The sequence below is a fragment of the Myotis myotis genome, unplaced genomic scaffold (assembly GCF_014108235.1).
Source record: "Myotis myotis isolate mMyoMyo1 unplaced genomic scaffold, mMyoMyo1.p scaffold_m19_p_3, whole genome shotgun sequence".
NCBI lineage: Eukaryota > Metazoa > Chordata > Mammalia > Chiroptera > Vespertilionidae > Myotis > Myotis myotis.
In genome coordinates, this window is record NW_023416335.1 from 151,876,584 (window position 1) to 151,895,993 (window position 19,410).

The window sequence follows — 19,410 nt, forward strand, 5'->3', positions numbered from 1 at the left end:
GGGATCACAAGAGTGAGGTACCGGTGACGCAAGTGTGCAGCAGAATGAAACAGAACGCTCATTTTAAAGGTTCGACCGGCAAACGTAAAGTTGTGAAGTGACAATTAATGGCACAAACTTATGAATCTGCAACAACCACAAAATGAACCAAGTCCTTCTCAAACCTTTTCTTTCAACTTTTACTCTTTACAAGTATACTGAGGTCATTTCACAAATGCTGACTGCTCTCTTTTCTTTAAGGCAGGTGCTGCAAACTCAAATATCTTCAAGGGCCAAGCAAGTAATGAAAATGAGGCATCTGGGCTGAGTGGGGAGTATGGCAAACAAGAAGCATCTATTGCTCAGTTCAAGCAGATTATCATCCTGCAGAAATGTAGATCTAGTATAACAAAACTTTCTAATTTTTTAGATGCTAAAAATCAATATTTTAATTCAAAAATTGCAATTTTTAAATGACAGCAACTAAGTAAAAAAAAAAAAAAATCAAGCACTGCAGAGCAAACAAAATTAATATGGCCAGAGGGCTTTTAGCAGAGAAACCCTTCTAAGAAGGCTCCCTAGAGTATCAAGTGGTGCCCATTATTTGTAGTTGTTTAAGATTTGATGAAAAGGTTCATGTGTTCACTTAGCTTCACTGTCCTTCTTTTATAAAGTTGGATGAAATTCTCTCTCAATTTTGATCTTTTAACAGGCCATCATAATTATTTTTAGTTAACTGAACTATTTGTAGTAAAATTTAGACTTTATGAGTGTGTATATTTTTTATAGAGGCAGAGAATTATATAGAAGTATACATGCTTCTTTACTTGACTATTTTGATTTGATGCCAATGTGTCTGTTTTCTGTCCTATCAGTGGAAGATCAGGGGCAAGTTCTTTATTTATGGTAGAGACAAGTGCTATACAGGACTCCAAATCAGCAATGATTGCTATGTTGTTCCCTATTATGTCTCTTATTTTTCACATTACATGAATGACTTCTTACAGTCTGGCTCTCATGCTAGACATATGCTAACTGTGACTTATTCATCTCTGTACTCTGCACACCTGGCAAAATATGTGGAATGTAGACGTTGCTCAATAAATACTTACTGTACTGAAATGAACTGACCCACAGTATCACAACTCTAATCACATGACTTCAACTTCACCTTTGGCTCATCCCCAAGGAGAACCTGGGTGATAACCAAACTTCTCTGAGTGAGCAAGGTTCTCTTAGGGAACCTTGAAATATGTTGGAACATGTTCCTCCTTCTATACCTATGGAAATCTACTGATTGTCTAAAATCCAATTTATTTCTCAAGAATCCAATTTAGTTTTTACACATTGGGAATCCACTACAGTGAATTGTTCCATACTTAACAAATTGTAAACCACTAGCCATGCTCACAAGAAATATCAGGATAGCCCTGGCGGGTGATGCTCAGTGGTTAGGGTTTTGATCCCTGGCCCCTGTAGCAGTGTGTGCAGAAGACAACCAATCGATATGTCTATTTCACCTCTCTCTCTCTCTCTCTCTCTCTCTCTCTCTCTCTCTCTCCTCTCGCTCTCTCTCTCCCTCCCTCCCTCCCTCCCTCCCACTCTTTCTAAAAATCAATGGAAAAAAATATCCTCTGGTGAGGATTAACAAACGAACAAAAAAGAAATATCAGGATAATCCAATACATTTGTTTCTACAGTAAATTTATAACAATTAAGCCTCAGAAAGTGCTGCCTGCCTTATCAGTTTATAAGGACACTGGCTTCTCCAAATTATGCCCAAAGGGACATCATTAAACGTTAGGAACTCAGAGGCCTGCGGAGGCCAGACAGGTAACATAAATGGTCTAGTCCAGTGTACGAAAATCAGGAGCTGGCAAAGGGAAATTCAAATAACCCAGCTCTTCCTGTCATGAGGCAATGCAGGGCCAGAGCCACCAGTCTTCCCTGTGTGTAACAAGCCAAAACTGTGGCAGCCAAATGAAACAGGTCTGTGGGCTGCCAGTTTTGACCTTGTGCAAAACACACTATTTTCCTAGAATTTAGAGAATGTTTCCAAATAAAACAGCAGGAGGACACGCATGAAAAAAAAAAAAGTGGAAGTCACATACACACTTGTAAATTCAACAGGGTCAGTAGACTGTATTAGTTGAGTCTTTCGTGATGCCTCACGCAAACCCTCAGGCCTAAGCTCTCAAACACCTCAAGGAGATCAACAGCTTCCCTTTGGAAAGGCTTGTTTGTGGGACGTGCATGACACAGAAACTGAAGTCTTAACCACACTGGCTGCAACTTAAATACACATGTTTGAATAAGGGGTGGCTGGGTTCTCCTAGAAAGAATGGAATCCAGGAAGCTGCAATGGGTTTTTACCAAACTATACTGGTCTTCAAACACGTCATCCTTTTTTTTAACTGAAACGAACACATTCACATAGCTCAAAACGTCCCAGTGGGATTGAAATAGAACAGAGTACTAAAGTGAATTTTGATAATTCATTTTATCAAGGTGAATTATTGTGGGGTGTTTTTTTTTTTCTGTTCCATATTCTCTACTTATGGGAATTGTCTCTAGGAATAGATATTTTTGATGGGGCTATTAATCAAAAGGACTTATGAGTAGGCTGACCAATGAGAGAATCCCATTTGCTGGATGGAAGTATTCACGATAAGTCAGGCCAATGAAGGATCTATTTCAGAGATTAAAATGCTGGAATGGGTGAGATGGCAAGCGGTAGGGACCATGTAGTCCTGGCTCTCCCAATACGAGGTAAGGAGGGGTGGTGGGTGGGGAGGAAACTCCTACCAACACACATGAAGATATCACTTCAAAACGACGGAAAGAGATTCCTGATAATATCATCTGAGCATAGATTTTGACTGCAGTTACTGCAAACTTGATCAAGTAAACTTCCAATGAGTAAGTTTGGTTTGGTCCCTATAAATTACAGCTGAGAGCCAAGACTAATACAAGAAACATTTGGGGTTCATATTTTTATTTAAGGAGAACGTGGATCCAATTACATTAATTTCAGAATGAGACAGCTGAATTGTACAACTGCTTTCTGGCTCAAGATGTATTTGTAATTCACATTTATGTTCCATCCATTTGAATCCACTGATGTCAGCAAATAAACAGTTTTCTATTCTCATTCAAATATTACTTTAAAATATGAGTTTTGGAACTAACCGGTTTGGCTCAGTGGATAGAGCGTCAGCCTATGACTCAAGGGTCCCAGGTTCGATTACGGTCAGAGGCATGCGCCTTGGTTGCGGGCACATCCCCCCAGTGGGGAGTGTGCAGGAGGCAGCTGGTCGATGTTTCTCTCTCATCGATGTTTCTAACTCTCTATCCCTCCCTTCCTTTCTGTAAAAAAATCAATAAAATATATTTTAAAAAATAAGATTTTTGAATGAATTATAGCAATAATGCCATGTTCAGTCCTAAAAATCTACAGCACACAAAAAATCATAAAAATATTTAATTTCAAAAGTTATGATGAAATGAACACATCAGTCAAAAGTTTCATGCCACACTGTATATTCTTGAACACATGTTGAATTTGATAACCTATCAAATGAGTTTGAGTGTGAATTACAGACTCCATGTGTATGCAGTGAATCCCTAGTAAAGTATTCATCTCTGGTAGGATACAGAATCTGCATTTATCCTCTACAAAGAGCATTTTAGGAACCCCAACTTAGCTGACAATACATGATGAAGAGATTGCATTTAGAATGTTAAATATGCCGAGGCCACGTGAAATGTCTTTCAGCTGACATTAGAATTCAGATTACCCGTGGGGCAGAAAGCATGCTCACCTCCTCATTCTCGATTTTGAGAGTGGCCAGTCGGGATTGCAGCTGCTGGTACCTGAGCATGAGCTCCGCCTGGACCGGCTGCTGAGCGCTGACCTGACACACCTGGTGGGGAATCAGAAGCCACAGTTACAACAGAGCACCAGCCAGCCAGCCTGCAGAGGCATGGTTCTCCTACTTAAATGCTGCATGAATCACGCTGATCCCCAGATTCCAGTTACATATTTACTTTTAACAGCCTCCTCAAAACCTCAGTTTTAAATATGAACCAGTTACGTAAGTGGAAAGAGCAGAATGCAGCTGCTTGGCCTGGATATGACTGGAAAGAGAGCAGCTGGAGGAAGCATCGCTCTAAGAACGGGGCAGTTGCTGGAGACAGAGCTCTGCGGCTGATGTCTCACTCGCGGGATTCTTAATGACTCGGGAGGAGGGCAGAAGGCAGAGTGGGAAGGATGATCCAAATGGACCATACGGGCAACACCGGGGCGGGAGCAGAGCCTACTGGGTCTAGTCAGCTGGGTGACTGTGGTAAGTTACTCAACCTCAGTTTTCTTCTCTGTAAAATGGGGATAATAAGAGTGCCTATGCCACAGGGTTGTTATAGGGATGAAATGAGATAATGTACATACGTCACTTAGAACACTGCCTGGAACAGCAAAACCTCAAAATATGTGAATAGCTATTATTAGTATCTTTCAATCATGGCTTGTCTTGCCAGCACCAGCCAAACCATGTGATTCACCACGAATCTGAAGAGGCCACTTATCTTGGGCTTTGTCAGAAAGATATTTTGGCCATGATCTCAATTATGAATAAGGTCAAAATTAGGATATTTTAATTATATTAAAACTGTGCCAGAAACAATTCCTCCTCCTCTTTCTTGTTTTAGAAATACTCTCGGCAAAAAAATAAAAAGAAAAAAGAAGAAAAAGAAAGAAAGACTCCTGGCAGATGAGGACTTCCTTTCATGGAGTCTCTAAAACATCACAGAAATTACTGGTTGCTGGCAGCACTGGCCATTAAAAAAAAGGCAACAGACTCACTATTAAAATAATAATAGTTTTAAAAAGGTAAAAACTATTAACCCAATTGAAGTCACTTGTCCATGATATTTAATCATTCTATGGGGTGGGGTAAAAGTGGGCTTACAGTTGTTCATATGAAAAATAATACAATAATTTATTAATGAGTAATAATACAAGAGTAAACTATTTTGTGTACTCACAACTGTAAACTTACTTTTGCCCCACCCTGTATGTTTATCACATCCATAACTGAAAAATTAAAACAGCATCCACTTGGAGAAACATAACTCTGGGTAGCATAAGCCACTCGCCTGTCACATTCACGTGCTATTGGTTTTAAAAATACTTACCATTTCTAATAAAGTAATTCACTATATCAAATCAAGCAAAAAGAAAATTAGAGAGAAATATAGCAGGCACACACACAAACACATATCTTATGAGTCTTAACATTAGGTGCTTCAGAAAAAATTATGGCGTTGAAGAAATCTGCCATGGGTATTAGAATTACACCGACTTTTTAAAACATACTGTCATCACAATAAACTAAAGTTGAATTTTTAATCTGTAAGTATTGTTTTGCACAGCTGGGACATCAAGGGCTACATAGCACGCTCCATTAATTGGTTCTTCTTGTTTTCCCGTCCACAGACAGTAAAATATACCACTGTAACTCGTAAAAGTTTTAAATGGATTTTTCCCCTTGGGAAAATAGGATTGTTTTGCATTTTTTTTCACTCTGTCTCATTTTCACCCTTTATAATTATTTTTTCTTTATGGGAGGGTCTTTAAATCAGGATTATAAGAAGTCTTCAGATAGATTCTATTGGGCCAGCAAAATGTTTGGATTTGAATTTAAATTTGAATGTCTTGAAGTGGAGGAAGCACTCTCTACCTATCCTGGGACAGTTTAGTGCTTACACCCAACTGAGCTTGTACCTACATTTGTTTGGCCCCTTTAGGCCTTGTTTAATTCTTGCTTTAAAAGATGGTAGTAATGGCTGATCTGAGATAATACTATGTTAAGATCCCATACAAAGGCAGGAGGGCGAAAACAACTGGGAATTCTTACAACTGTTGGGTTACAGCAGGTGGAGCAATGTGAGTGAAGAGACAATTCGTCAGTTTTAAAATAATGACTGACCTCATCACCCATGTGAGACTGAAACTCAAACTTCATTGGTGGACAGAAGGCAGCAGGGTACATCTCCATGAATCTCTGCTTATCATTCCTGGGCTCCAAATTGTCAACGGCATTCTCAATAATGTCTAAGCCTTCGTGTCTGGAGGTTTCAAGGTTGTACTCCGCGGAGAGATATGTTCTGAGGGCTCTGTTCAGACTTGCGTGGTAGCCAAGATCGCAGCACTTAAAAATGAAAAGAGCACCATATGAAGGAACTGAGAAGTACATCGGTAGTTACAAAAGAGTCACAGTGATGTACAGTACAGCATAGGAAATACAGACAATAACACTGTAATAACTATGTCTGGTGCCAGGTGGGTACTGGAATACCAGGGGGTACACTTTGTAAAGTATATGATTGGCTAACCACTATGCTGTACACCTGAAACTAATACAAAATAATACCGAATTTAAACTATAATTAGAAAAAAATTTTTAAAAACACCGTATACAATAATTAATTCAAAAAGGATCAAAGACCTAAATGTGACAGCTACAACTATAAAATTCCCAGAAAAAAAACAGAGGAGTAAACCTGCATGACCTTCCTTGCGTTAGGCATTGGATTCTTGGCTCTGGCATCAAAAGCACAAGCAACAAAAGGAAAGAACAAATACATTGGATTTAATCAAATTTGAAGACTTTGTACTTCACAGGGCATGATCAAGGAAAAAGATAATCCACAGGATGGGAAAATAATTTTTCTTGCAAATCATATATCTGACAAGGGATTTGTATCTAGAATATATAAAGAACTCTTACAGCTCAATAATAAAAAGACAAATAGCCCAATTTAAAAAGTGGGCAATAGAGCTGAATAGATACCTTTCAAAAAAAGATCTACATATGGTCACAAGCATATGAAAAAATGCTCAACATCATTAGTCATTCGGGAAATGCAAAACAAAACAATAGAGAGATACCACCTCACACTCAGGATGGCTACAATAAAAAAGACAAATAACAACAAGTATTGGGCAGGATGTGGAGAAACTGGAATCCTTATACACTGTGATGGAAATGTAAAATGCTGCAGCCACTTTGCAAGAGTCTCGTAGTTCATCAAAAGATTAAAGAGTTAACATACGACTTGGCAATTCCATTTCTAGGTATGTATACAAAAACAAATTTCACACAAAAACTGTATTTTAATGTTTATGACAGCATTATTAATCACAGCTGAAGAGTAGAAACAACCTAAGAGTCCATCAATTAATGAACAAAATGAAGTATTGTTCAGCCACAGGAAGAAATGAAGTACTGATATATGCCACCATATGCAAAGTGAAAGAAGCCAGTCACAAAAGACCACACATTATGATTCCATTTATATGAAATGTCCACAATAGTCAATCTATAGAGACAGAGGTAGATTAATAGTTGCCTGAGGCTAGGAGATGGAGGAACTGGGGAGTAATGGCTAAGGAGTATAAAACTACTTTTTGGAGCGATGAAAATATTCTAAAATTGACTGTGGTGATCGACACACAATTTTGTGAATATACTAAAAGTCAACTGTACATTTTTAATGAGTAAACTGCATGTCATGTGGATAATATCTCAATAAAGGTGTTGAAAAAATTAAAGCAAAACCAACATTGCAAGGAAATAATGAAAATAGCACTCAGGTTTGTCCATACATACTGAAATTAATACAATGAGTTATGGAAATCCTTCTAGGATGCAAACCTGCTAACTGTAATATTTTGGATTTGTATAATTTATTGAAGAATCAGTAATAATCTGTACTCTTTCAGAAAGGAGAACAGGTTTTAATCTGCACAGAGTTTGGGAATGCCTTATTTCTTATCCCTAGAATAAAATTCTTTTTTTAAAAAAAACTCTCACTCGAGGATATTGTTCCATTGATTTTAGAGAGTGGAAGAGAGAGGGAAAGACAGAAATACTGATGTGAGATTTTTGGTGGCCTCCTGCATGCACCCTGACCAGGGCCGAGGCCAAGGAGAAGCCTGCAACCAAGGTACATGCCCTTGACTGGAATCAAACCTGGGACCCTTCGGTCCACAGGCCAATGCTCTATCCACTGAGCCAAACCAGCTAGGGCCCTAGAATAAAATTCTTAAACAATGGTTCTATAACAAATGGTTGCCAAAGTCCTTTTATTGAAGTTAGAATTTTGTTTTGTATTCCTAGGGATAAAAGGGCTTTACAATTCTTGAATCTTCGCTACCATTAAATTGTATTTACATTTATTTTTTCATGTTGCATTTCAAGAGAATTTAATTTTAAAAATATATATAGCGCTGTACAAGATCAGTTATAAATTACTGACAGAATTTACAGCCTATATAATAAAGAGATAATATGCAAATTGACCATCATCCCCTCACACAAGATGGCCGCCCCCATGTGGGCACAAGATGGCCAGCAGGGGAGGGCAGTTGTGGGGGGGACCAGGCATGCAGGGGAGGGCAGTTGGGGGTGACCAGGCCTGCAGAGGAGGAGAGTTAGAGGCAACCAGGCCTGCAGAGGAGGGCAGGTGGGCGGCAGGGTAGCACTTAGGTGTCAATCAGGCTGGCAGGGCAGTGGTTAGGGGGGATCAGGCTGGCAGGCAGAAGTGGTTAGGGGCAATCAGGCAGGTAGGCAGGCGAGTGGTTGGGAGCCAGCAGCCCCGGGTTGTGAGAGGGATGTCTGACTGCCGGTTTAGGCTTGATCCCTGTGGGCTCAGGCCTAAACTGGCAGTCAGACAACCCTCGAGGGGTCCAGACTGGAAAGGGTGCCGGCTGGGCTGAGGGACAACCCCTCCCCCCACCCAGTGCATGAATTTCATGCACCAGGACTCTAGTTTGTACATAAAAGTAATATAAATATTTAAAAGAGAAAACAGGTGGTTTTAGGGATAAAAAACCAGATCATCCCTATATTGTTCTAATAAAGTTCAATAAATTCAATTTGATTGAATTCAACTCACTAATTGGCCATTTACTGGGTGCCTGGGAATTCAATAGGCTCCAGAAATACGAAGACTGGAAAACAGTAAAATAAAATCTCCCTTCTCAAGGAATTCAAATATAAGCTGCTCATTAATTTGCTACTAAGAGTAGTAGAGAGACACAAAGGAAACAACCTCTGATCTGCCTTCATGAAGGTATACATCTGATCAGTGACCTGCCCTTAGAAATACCAGTGTATTTCATTCCACCCTCCCCATCCAACTTCAGAATGATTAAATTTGGAATTTTTACATAAATATATTCTAAAATCTTGTTACTCAAAGTTGGTCTGTGGACCAGCAGCATCAGCATCACTTGTTAGAAAATGCAGACTCTTGAGCCTCACCCCTGACCTACTGAATTGGAATCTGAAGTTAAAAAAAAACCCACAGGTGACTCATATGCACAGTGAAGTCTGAGGAGCACTGCCCCGAAACAAGCGAGAGGGTTCTGCAGCACTGTGTTTCGGGGTGCTGTTTCTCCGAGCAGGCAAGAGAACCGACTTGATTAAAGATTACTTGATTTAAAAGAGCAGAACGTAGCTGCCACATCACAATAAGTACAAGCAAAATGCAGTTGCGAAATGCAGCAATCAGTCTCATCATTAATACATTTCCAGTGGCATCAGCTGCACTCAAATACAGAGGATATTTTCAGTTAATTAAAAAATTCTAAATTCTAGCCTGAGATGAGCAAAGACTGCTTTTATTCCTCTTGCTCCTCAAAATCCATAAAGGTTCTTTGTAGCAGTTTTATACACATCAGAGAGACTGAAAATTCTGTATTTCAATAAAACCTCATCTTCTGAAAACACGAATCTGTAAGGAAATGGCCTCATTTCTTTGAGATGTACCGTGCTTCCAAACACCCCACTATTCTGCAAGAAAAAAATTCAACTTGATTATAATGAAGCATAGCACACAAGTGGCTTTATTTTATGAGTACTGATCCCAATAGGCCTTAAGAGAAAACTGGTATTGAGAAGAAACAAGCCAGAGAAAAGCCCCTCCACCTCTCCCTACTAAAGCCAAGTCTCCTTTCAATTTAAAAGAGAGGAAGAGAGAAAGAACAAAGGAGAGAAAAAAAAGAAAGAAAAAAAATCCAACCCCAACTACCAAAAGCTCTGAAAAATACATGGTAAGCTTTCATTATTCCCAGAAGGAACAGTTCATCCCTCAAATTTCCAAGCGGGGCTTTTTTGAGAGTAAACGTCAAGATGACAAAAGCCCCAGTGTTTCCACATCCAGGTCAGCGGGCAGATCTGCTAGGTCTGGACCCAGTCACGGCCCCCGACTTCACTGTGTGTCCTAACAGGTCGGGGAGAAGCATGCATGTGGCTTAGTAACTGGTCCAGGGGCCTCGCCAGGTGTCCTCCGGACTTTGACGGCGACCCTCAGGAGGTTTCTGTGATGAGCGTTGATGGAAAGTTTTCTTCCCTGATCCCAACAGTGCTATCAGTCTGTCAGGTCACTTAATTGGCATGATTTTGTTATGTCCCATATACGGTGTTTTCACTGATCTAGATTTTGCAAGCATCCTGAACATCAAAAGAAATAAGAAACAGGGATAAAACTCTTATTCAGGGTCGCCTGAGATAGCAGAGTCTGTATACAGTCATCTTTTTTCTAAACTGGAAGCTAAAGCGACACTGGATATGTTAAGATTGAAGATACTTGGTTAAAAAGACCTCAAGTAATTCTATGGAGCTTATGAATTATTAATGATGATATGAAAAGCCGGCTTCTGCACAGAGTTGAGTTATAACCCAAGCACATTCAATGATGAAAATACATAAGAAACCAATAAAATAGTTCATGAAAACAAAAGCATTGTGTGTTTGGTTGTGTTTGTTTTTTTTTAAACAACTATGAGTGGATACATAAAATTATAGATTAAAACTGGGGAAAGATTGTTGGATGCAGATGGCTGTATTTTTTATTTAAATATCTTGAGAGCTGCCAAGATAGATTCCACTAGATATTAGTCTAAATCACTAAAATAGGCTAATTTCCTTAGGCCAGTGGTTCTCAACCTTGGCTTCACATTAGAATCACCTGGGAATCTTTTTAAAATCCTGATTTCTGGGCCTCATCGTTAGTAACAAAGAAACAGAATTTCTGGAGGATGAGGCCCAGAAATCAGGATTTTAAAAAGATTCCCAGGTGATTCTAATGTGCAGCCAAGGTTGAGAACCACTGCCTTAGGTGAAATGTTGCATTTAGTATCAAAAAGGAAGATGAAATCTAGGTGTTGAAGACTGTGATCAATACTTCGTGTTGTTCCAAAGGCTGAGAGGTCAGCTGAAGTCCACTTTGTGGGTATGCTGTCAGGTAAAACTGGACCACAGCTGTTCTGGGAGCTAACTTTTTTCTTTTCCCCCACATGACATGCGAAGCCTCAGTGGAGTAAAAGCTTGGTCCTAGGGGGAAGTTACCTGAATGGAACTCCATGGAAATCAAGTCCTGCACACATGTTCCCAGGACAGTAAGAGTCAAGATCCTTTGCAGGGCAGCCCTGGAAGTGCCCAGAAGACAGCTGCAAACTCCTGCGTAACTCCAGGATTTAGCAGTGGTCATGAGAATGGACAGGGAAGAAACTCTTGTTCAGTATTCTTCCTTAAGTTTATCACTCCTGCCTTCATCTGAGAGGCTTCCATGACCTTTTGTCCTGGGCCCTCATCTCTGGCTTTCAGTAAGCTTGACTGCGACCATTCCACAGCCATGGGTATTGGATAAAGAATCGGTCTACCCTTGATTTTGAATCTTTCTGAAAAACAGTGCAACCCAAGCACACTGAATTGCAAAAATAGCTTTTACATGACCATGGGTAGCTTTGAAAGGACCACCTTTCTAGCTATTCAGTACCTCACCCTAGAAACCACAAACACATCTTTATCAGAGACAGGCATCTGGAAGGACTGAACTAGATGCCTAAATGTCTACAGGCAACTTTTAAAAAAATATATTTTTTTATTGATTTCAGAAAGGAAGGGAGAGGGAGAGAGAAACTTTAATGACGAGAATCATTAACTGGCTGCCTCCTGCTTGCCCCATATTGGGGATTGAGCCCGCAACCCAGGTAAGTGTCCTGACCAGGAATTGAACCATGACCTCCTGGTTCATAGGTTGACACTCAACCACTGAGCCACGCCAGCTGGGCTACAGGCAACTTTTATACACCTGCTTTCATGGCTGAGTTCCTGATGGCCCATAAAGAGCTGACAACTGAATTCCTGTTGCTGTTAGCAAAACATGTCTTGAGTTTCTCTTGAACAACATAAAGGTCAAAACAGTACATATATCTATGTGATAGGAATGAATACAAAGAAGGAAACAGGAGAAGAAGTGAGGCTGAATAACATTTGTTACCAAATACAGCTCCCACCCACCCACATGGGCTCCCGTGGGCTCCCATGGACTCTTTTTTCCCCAGGCCAAGTCTCTGTAACCACCCTGAATCAAATCACAAGAGGAGAGATAACAAAAAAGCAAGCCCAAGTAAATACAGGTCAGGTGGTAAATGCTATGGAGAAAAGTCAGGGAACAGGGAGTGCTGGGGGAGGGTGCTACTCTTGTATATAGGGCAGCTGGCAGGTGCAACATGAATGAAAAGGAAATAGCTCTTGCAAAGCTCTGGAAAAAAGACTGTCCTAGCCCTAGCTGGTTTGGCTTAGTGGATAGAGCATCAGCCTGCAGACTGAAGGGTCCCAGGCTCAATTCCTGGTCAGGGCACATGCCCAGGTTGCTGGCTTGATCCCCAGTAGGGGGTGTGCAGGAGGCAGCCGATCAATGATTCTCGCTCATCATTGCTGTTTCTATCTCTCTCCCTCTCCCTCCCTCTCTGAAATCAATAAATATATATATATATATTTGTAAAAGACTGTCCTAGACAAAGGTACAAAGTCCCTAGCAAGAAAAAAGCTTAGTGAGTCTGGGGAACAGAAAGACCAATGTACCTGCAACCTGGTATTTGGGGTAAGTTGCAGGACAGGACACTGAGTGGCAGGTGAGTGCCAATTCACACAGGGTCTTGGTGAATAGTTTGGATTGTATTCTAAGGGCAATGGCAGGCCTCTGGAAAGTTTTAAATAGGGATTGACAGGCCTGATTGATCTATTTCAACACTGGCTGCTTGGGAAGAGAATGGATTATTGATTGGAAGGTCTTAGTGGAAACTGCGTCCTAAGTGCAGGTGAGAAATGAAGAGGTTTTGTCTAGGAGAATCAGACAAAACCGAATGGTAATACTGGGGACTACAGTATTACAATCTGGCGGGCGTTCATGGATAAATCTCCATGCCATTACGTATGGAGGAAAGTCAAACTAATTAAGAAAATCTAAATCCTGAATAAGGTGGTGAGAAACAGCAAGGTTTGGGATATTTAGGAGGTAGCTAGGACAGGATTTGCTAGTGCACTTATTTGTGGGGAATGAGAGAATTGGATTTTTGGCTTGTTCAATGGGTAGAAAGTGGTGCCATTTTCTGAGGTGTCAAAAAATAAATAAGAAAAAGTTGTGTGTGTGTGGAGAATGATGATGACAATGATAGGGGCAAATAAATATAAAAAGTTGTCTTGAGAGTTTGACATGTTCAAGATGCCATTCGACATCTGGTTAGAGATGTCCAGAAGGCAGGTGGATACACAAATCTGAAGCCCAGGAAGATAGATGATCAAGGCTGGTGATGAAAATCTAGGAACTGTCAGATGGTACTTAAGAGAAAGAAAGGCAAAGAGGACGCCTTAGGCGACTTTCCGCATTCAGAGGTCCAGCCACAAAGGGAAAGCAAGCACCATAGACTGAGGAGGAGGAGCTGCGCTGCTGGCGGAAACCAGTGGGTAGTTTTCATTGGAAGAAACTCTAAAAGCCATCTCCTTCCATCACCCAATCAGGCCAGTTTTTAAACACCCTTTCTATCACAAAGGGATAAAATCATGCATAATCAGCTTACATGACAGCTATACCATCCTAACCCATTTAACATCTTTATAATCTTCCTAAAAGAGTTCAGGCCTAATGGGGACTACAGTATTACAATTTGGCAGGCGTTCATGGATAAATCCTCATACCATTACGTATGGGGGAAAGTCAAACTGATTAAGAAAATCTAAATTCTGAATAAGTTTGTTTTTTGATTAAACACATGTCTCTAGAGACAAAAGGATAAGGCTTTATAAAAGCTTTAGGACAGCTGATTATTTAGAAATGATAAGACAAACATGGCATGTGGTATATGATGTAATCTAATTTCAATTTCATTTTGAATAAATGGCTAACAAAACACATGACAGATATCTCTACCAAGAAAATTAGCTGCAGTAGGGGATTATTCTATGGCAATATCCCACTTGTAGAGGGAGTGATTAGAGACTATGATGCTGTCTTATAAGAATGACAAATACTTCATTATTTCTGGACAGGTGCTCTGGGACAGAGCAGAGATAGAATTTTACTGCTGAGGACTTTGTTTCTCTGAATGCCTTTTGAGGGTCGGTAGGTGTGGAACTAGACTGAAAGAAGTTATATATTACCAGTTCTGCAATCCTAAAAACAGTTGTTTTAAGAATTCCACATATACAGTGGAGTGATTTTGATTACAGATCAGAGATTCCAAACATTAAGACTTGTATTCTTCCCTCTTTTCTCTTTGCAAATCATAATTACTTGAAAATCTCAGCAATCAATTATAAATATTTGATGCCTGTATGATTTCTCTTCTGGTTGTAATAAATCTTAATTCTTACAGAATAAGTAGCTAGTCTCTTTTGCACTTAATATTGGGGCTATTAATGATCACAGATGTGAAATTTATTAATTACAAAACTACAATATATTTTCCTCAAACGAATTAAATTTCCTTTGGTGAATATATGCAATATATCTCTTGAAACTCATACTTATTTTTTTAGAATGACAAAACAAAAATCCTCAAGGGGAAATTAACTCGGTTCCACTTCACACCTGATTCCAAACTAAGAGATTGTTACTCTACAAACTAAATTTACTTAGGACCTTCTTCTGAGACAGAGGAGAAGGCATCTTAATAGTTTTCTGCTTAAGTGACACTCTGGACTAACTAATATTCAGTTCATTCTGTAAAGCAGAGGTCAGCAAGCCTGTGAGTCAAATCCAGCCCATGGCCTGACATGGTAAATAAAGTCTGATGGCAACAAAACCACAGCCATTTGCTTTCTTATTATCTATGGCTGTTTCTGCACTAGAGTTAAGTAGGGACAGAGACCATATGGCTTACAAAGCCTAAAAGATTTAGTATCTGGCCCTTTATAGAGGAACTTTGTGAGCCCCTGCTCTGAAGTACACTGACCAAGGCCCACATGCTGTGAACACACACAGCTAATAGGCCCTCTCTAATACTCCGATACATTTCTGCCCCATCACTTCTGCTCTGTATGCTTCCAAAAGTCAACTGTACAACATTTGTGCCACTCAAAATTTAACTATAATGTAGTTAATATGTTAAATAAACTGATAAAAAGTGAGAAAAAAGTTGTTGGAAAGACAAGAGTAAACAAAATTGCTTAGATTAGGCAAAGGTATGCCAATTATGCAAGATTATGAAAAACATTGTAAATACCTGGAGTATTTTTTTCTTGTACATTAAAGAACTCAAAATTTGAACTCATAGATAATACACAATGAATGTAGTTTGTGCAAATGAAGAACACTCAGAACTCACATAATATTAGAAGACTGGTAGATTCAAGTACATTGGTGTACTTTAGATTAAAATATTTACGGCATGCTTTTATCATTTTTTAAAAATATCTCAGCCTTTTCTTTTTTAAATACATGGTGAGATAAAAGTAGATTTACAGTTGTCAGTAAGTGAAACACAGTTTATTCTTGTATTATTTATTAATTATTGTATTATTTTCCATACAAACAACTGTAAACCTACTTTTGCCCCATTCTATATATTGGTAAAATAAACCATACTTACAGACAAGTACAAAACATATATGTTCCCAATTACAACCCCTTCTTTTCCCTAGATATAACTCTGTCTGGAGTACCCTGAACTATCTAAACTTTGCTTGGTATACTATCCTAATATATAAAAACCCAGGGTTTGTAACAACCAAAGGCTTGACTGACTGGAAGTCAGTCCTGCAGTCAGTGCTAGGCAACCATGGCAACCCAGCACTGACTGCCGAGGGGTCTGCGGATCAGGCCCAGAGAGAGGCCCGAAGAGAGAGGCAGGTCTGATCCGCAGCCTCCATGGCAGCTGTTGATCAGCTATTGCCTCTCTCTCTCCAGGCTCCGCCAGCAGCCGCGCCTGTTTCTCTCCGGGCCTCTGTGGGGGGTGCTGATCAGCCTCGTCTCTCTGATCAGTCCCAGAGATAGGCCCGGAGACAATGACTGGCATAGAAACCAACCAATCAGAACCAAATCTGGGTGAAGTGCGAGGAGCCAATGGCTGCCTAGGAGGCGGAGCTTATGACACTGACTGGCATAGAAACTGACCAATCAGAACCTAATCTGGGTGAACTGAGAAGGCAGAACCTAAGTTGGGGGCTGAGGAGGGGTTTTAAGGGCAACAGCTGTTTGGTGTAAGGTGAAAGAAAGCGGTTCAATTTTTTAATGACCGGTTTGGCAGTATAGTGCATATGGCTGGCTATCAGTCCAGATATAGGGATTATGTATTTTTGTCTGCCAAGAGCATCTCCTCCTGCTGAAAAAGGCTCCCCCCGCCCATTTAAGCAATCCTATCCTATATAATCTATCTATATATTACTATTAAAAGGATAATATGGTAATTAGACCGGGTCAACCGGCCATCTTCTGGACGTCCGACTTCCTTCTGGACAAAGCCATGGGGGTGGGGGCTGAGGCAGAGGCAGTTAGGGGTGATCAGGCCAGGAGGGGAGGGCAGTTGGGGGCGAGATCAGGCCGGCAGAAGAGAGCAGTTGGGGGAGAGATCAGGCCAGCAGGGGAGGGCAGTTAGAGGCAATCAGGCAGGCAGGCAGAGACAATTAGGGGCGATCAGGCAGGCAGGCAGAAGGGTTAGGGGCAATCAGGCAGGCAGGCAGGTGAGCGATTAGGAGCTGCCGGGAGCCGGTCCATCCTTGCTGTTTCAAAGGACCTGGCATATATGGCATACTGTTCTTAATATGTTTGCTCACCTTCTTGGCACTATGTGTTTTAACCAAGGTCTCTGAGAAAGGTTGTTTCCCCAGGTAGGGATTTTCCCCTGAAGTTAGGGAGGGAATAAAACCTCTTAACTAAGTGCCAGGTGGGTAATTAATCACTTTAACTACAAACAATCATGCTTAAGCTACATAATCTTTACTCCCTGGAATGGAGATAAGAAACGCCCTAACCTTTGAAATAGAGATTGATAGGATTGGAATCAACTGGTATAAATACAGATGTAAGAAGACAGAACGAAGCGAGACAGAACCTAGGCACAGAACCTACACAGAACGTTCTCTAGAGACAGAAGAACTTCGCTGGAGAGAACATGGCAAAAGATCCTGGACAGAAACTGGCCTCAGAACCTAGAGACAGAACCTAGCGAGAGAACATGGCAAAAGATCCTGGACTGAACCTGACTACAGAAATTGGCAAGAGAACCTGACTAGAACCTGGTGACTGAACCTGGCTGGAGAACCTGGGCAGAACCTGGCTGGAGAACCTGGGGAACCTAGCAAGAGAACTTGGACACAGAACCTGGCTGGAAATCCTAACCAGAACTTCACTGGAGATCCTGAACAGAACTTGGCTGGAGATCCTGGCTATGCTGCTGATAAACTGAACGCTGTCTCCGTGTCATTCCTTCTTCGCCGACTCCGTCCACGCCTTTGGGAACCCCTGGACCCGCTGGGGTTGGACCCCGGCAAGGAGCCAGTGGTCCCAGATTGCAAGAGGAATGTCCAACTGTCAGGGAAACTGGCAGTCGGACATTTCCCAAGGGGTCCCCAATTGGAGGGGGTGCAGGCTGGGCTGAGGGAACCACCCCCCTCCCGTGCAAAAAATTCGTACACTGGGCCACTAGTACTCAAATATTTCCACACAAATGAAAGAGTAAATACTTGTTTAACAACTGAGGCTTCATATTTTTCAGTGTATTACCCTCAATATCAATAAACTTTACAGGTCTGATACCTAATACTTTTAATTTGGAACTTATCAGGTAGTGCATATGCTTAGTTTATAAAAGTGCTGTCAGTGATAGAGTTCATCATAACACTCATTTATTGGTCACAATAAGGCACAATGAAAAATGAAAATTTATTAAAAATAAATTCTAATAGAGATACAATAACCACTGTTTAGAAAGAGAGTGTTTCTACATTGATAGCTATTTCTCAGAAGTGCAAGAGAGAGAGAAAGAGAACCTTACTAATTCAAACTAATATTGATAGGTAAAGATGAAGTTTATCCAGAATATATAAAAATTGGAATTAAATATTAAGAAACAACAACCATCAGCTCACCTCCAAAAAGAAAGAAAAAACTTTGACTAGTGTATCAAAGTGTTGAATTATTAAAGTTTTTAAACCTGTAGTAATTAATAAGAGGCTTCCATTAAATAGGATGTCAAAGTATATATATAAACTGATAGTCTGAAGTACCTGAAAATATTTAAAAATTACTATTCCTCTTAGTTTATGTGATTAATTTGTACTCTAAGAAAGCATTTTGCTTTCTTTATAGCTCAGAAGTTAATTTGCAGATTTCCCATTTAATAAGATCCAAAATTAAAGAGGTTTTGGAATACCCATAATTTGTTGCAAGGGGGGGAAATTTAACTTTATAATGGAGTAATGAGTTTTATCACCCTACACCAGTGATCAATTTTAGCATCACAATGGTAGGTTAAACAGCTGTTGCTACATTTCTATGGAAGATGTAGCAACATCACCTAGGATGTATTCTGGTGCAAAGTGCTTAACTTGAATTCATCCAGCCTTTTATATAACTCTGGAAATATGGGAGACTAAGAAACAAGCTAAATGACACCACAGGTAATAAATCCAGAAGCTAGGGTGTTCTAAGAAATAACTGTCCATGTCTCTTCAACAAGGGACTTGGCTAGATAAAAAAAGACTGACGGAACACATCACTCAGATGCAATGTGTGGTCCTAAATAATTGGGTCTAGTCTAGACACACCAGCTGTGAAACAATTTTGGGATCATAAATGGGGTTATGGTCTAGTTACCAGTTAAGATTTTTCGGAAATGGAAAGATGGAGATCAATGATTGAAAAAAGTAGGTGAAGAAGCTGTTTGTAAAATACAATTTCATGCTCTCCTATGTGTCCACACATACAGTTTTAAATGTATGTGTGGACACATAGAAAAAAAAATCTGTATTTTAACAGTGATGATCTTGGGGACCCAGGGGGTAAGAATGTGATCACTTTATTTTTGCTTGCAGTATTTTCCAGTTTGCTACAATGTACATAAACTGCTTCTGTAATAATAAA

General features: G+C 40.2%; 1 protein-coding gene across 3 annotated transcripts in view; it reads right to left on the reverse strand.

The window, feature by feature from the left end:
• SRGAP1 (SLIT-ROBO Rho GTPase activating protein 1) overlaps positions 1 to 19,410 on the reverse strand; it is a 277,626-nt gene that overhangs the window by 68,975 nt on the left and 189,241 nt on the right. For all 3 annotated transcript variants that reach the window (XM_036299100.1, XM_036299101.1, XM_036299103.1), the window contains exons 7-8: positions 5,967 to 6,188; positions 3,801 to 3,902 (exon numbers count right to left, since the gene is read on the reverse strand). In XM_036299100.1, the coding sequence (XP_036154993.1) occupies positions 3,801 to 3,902; positions 5,967 to 6,188 (324 nt within the window). The remainder of the gene's footprint in view (positions 1 to 3,800; positions 3,903 to 5,966; positions 6,189 to 19,410) is intronic.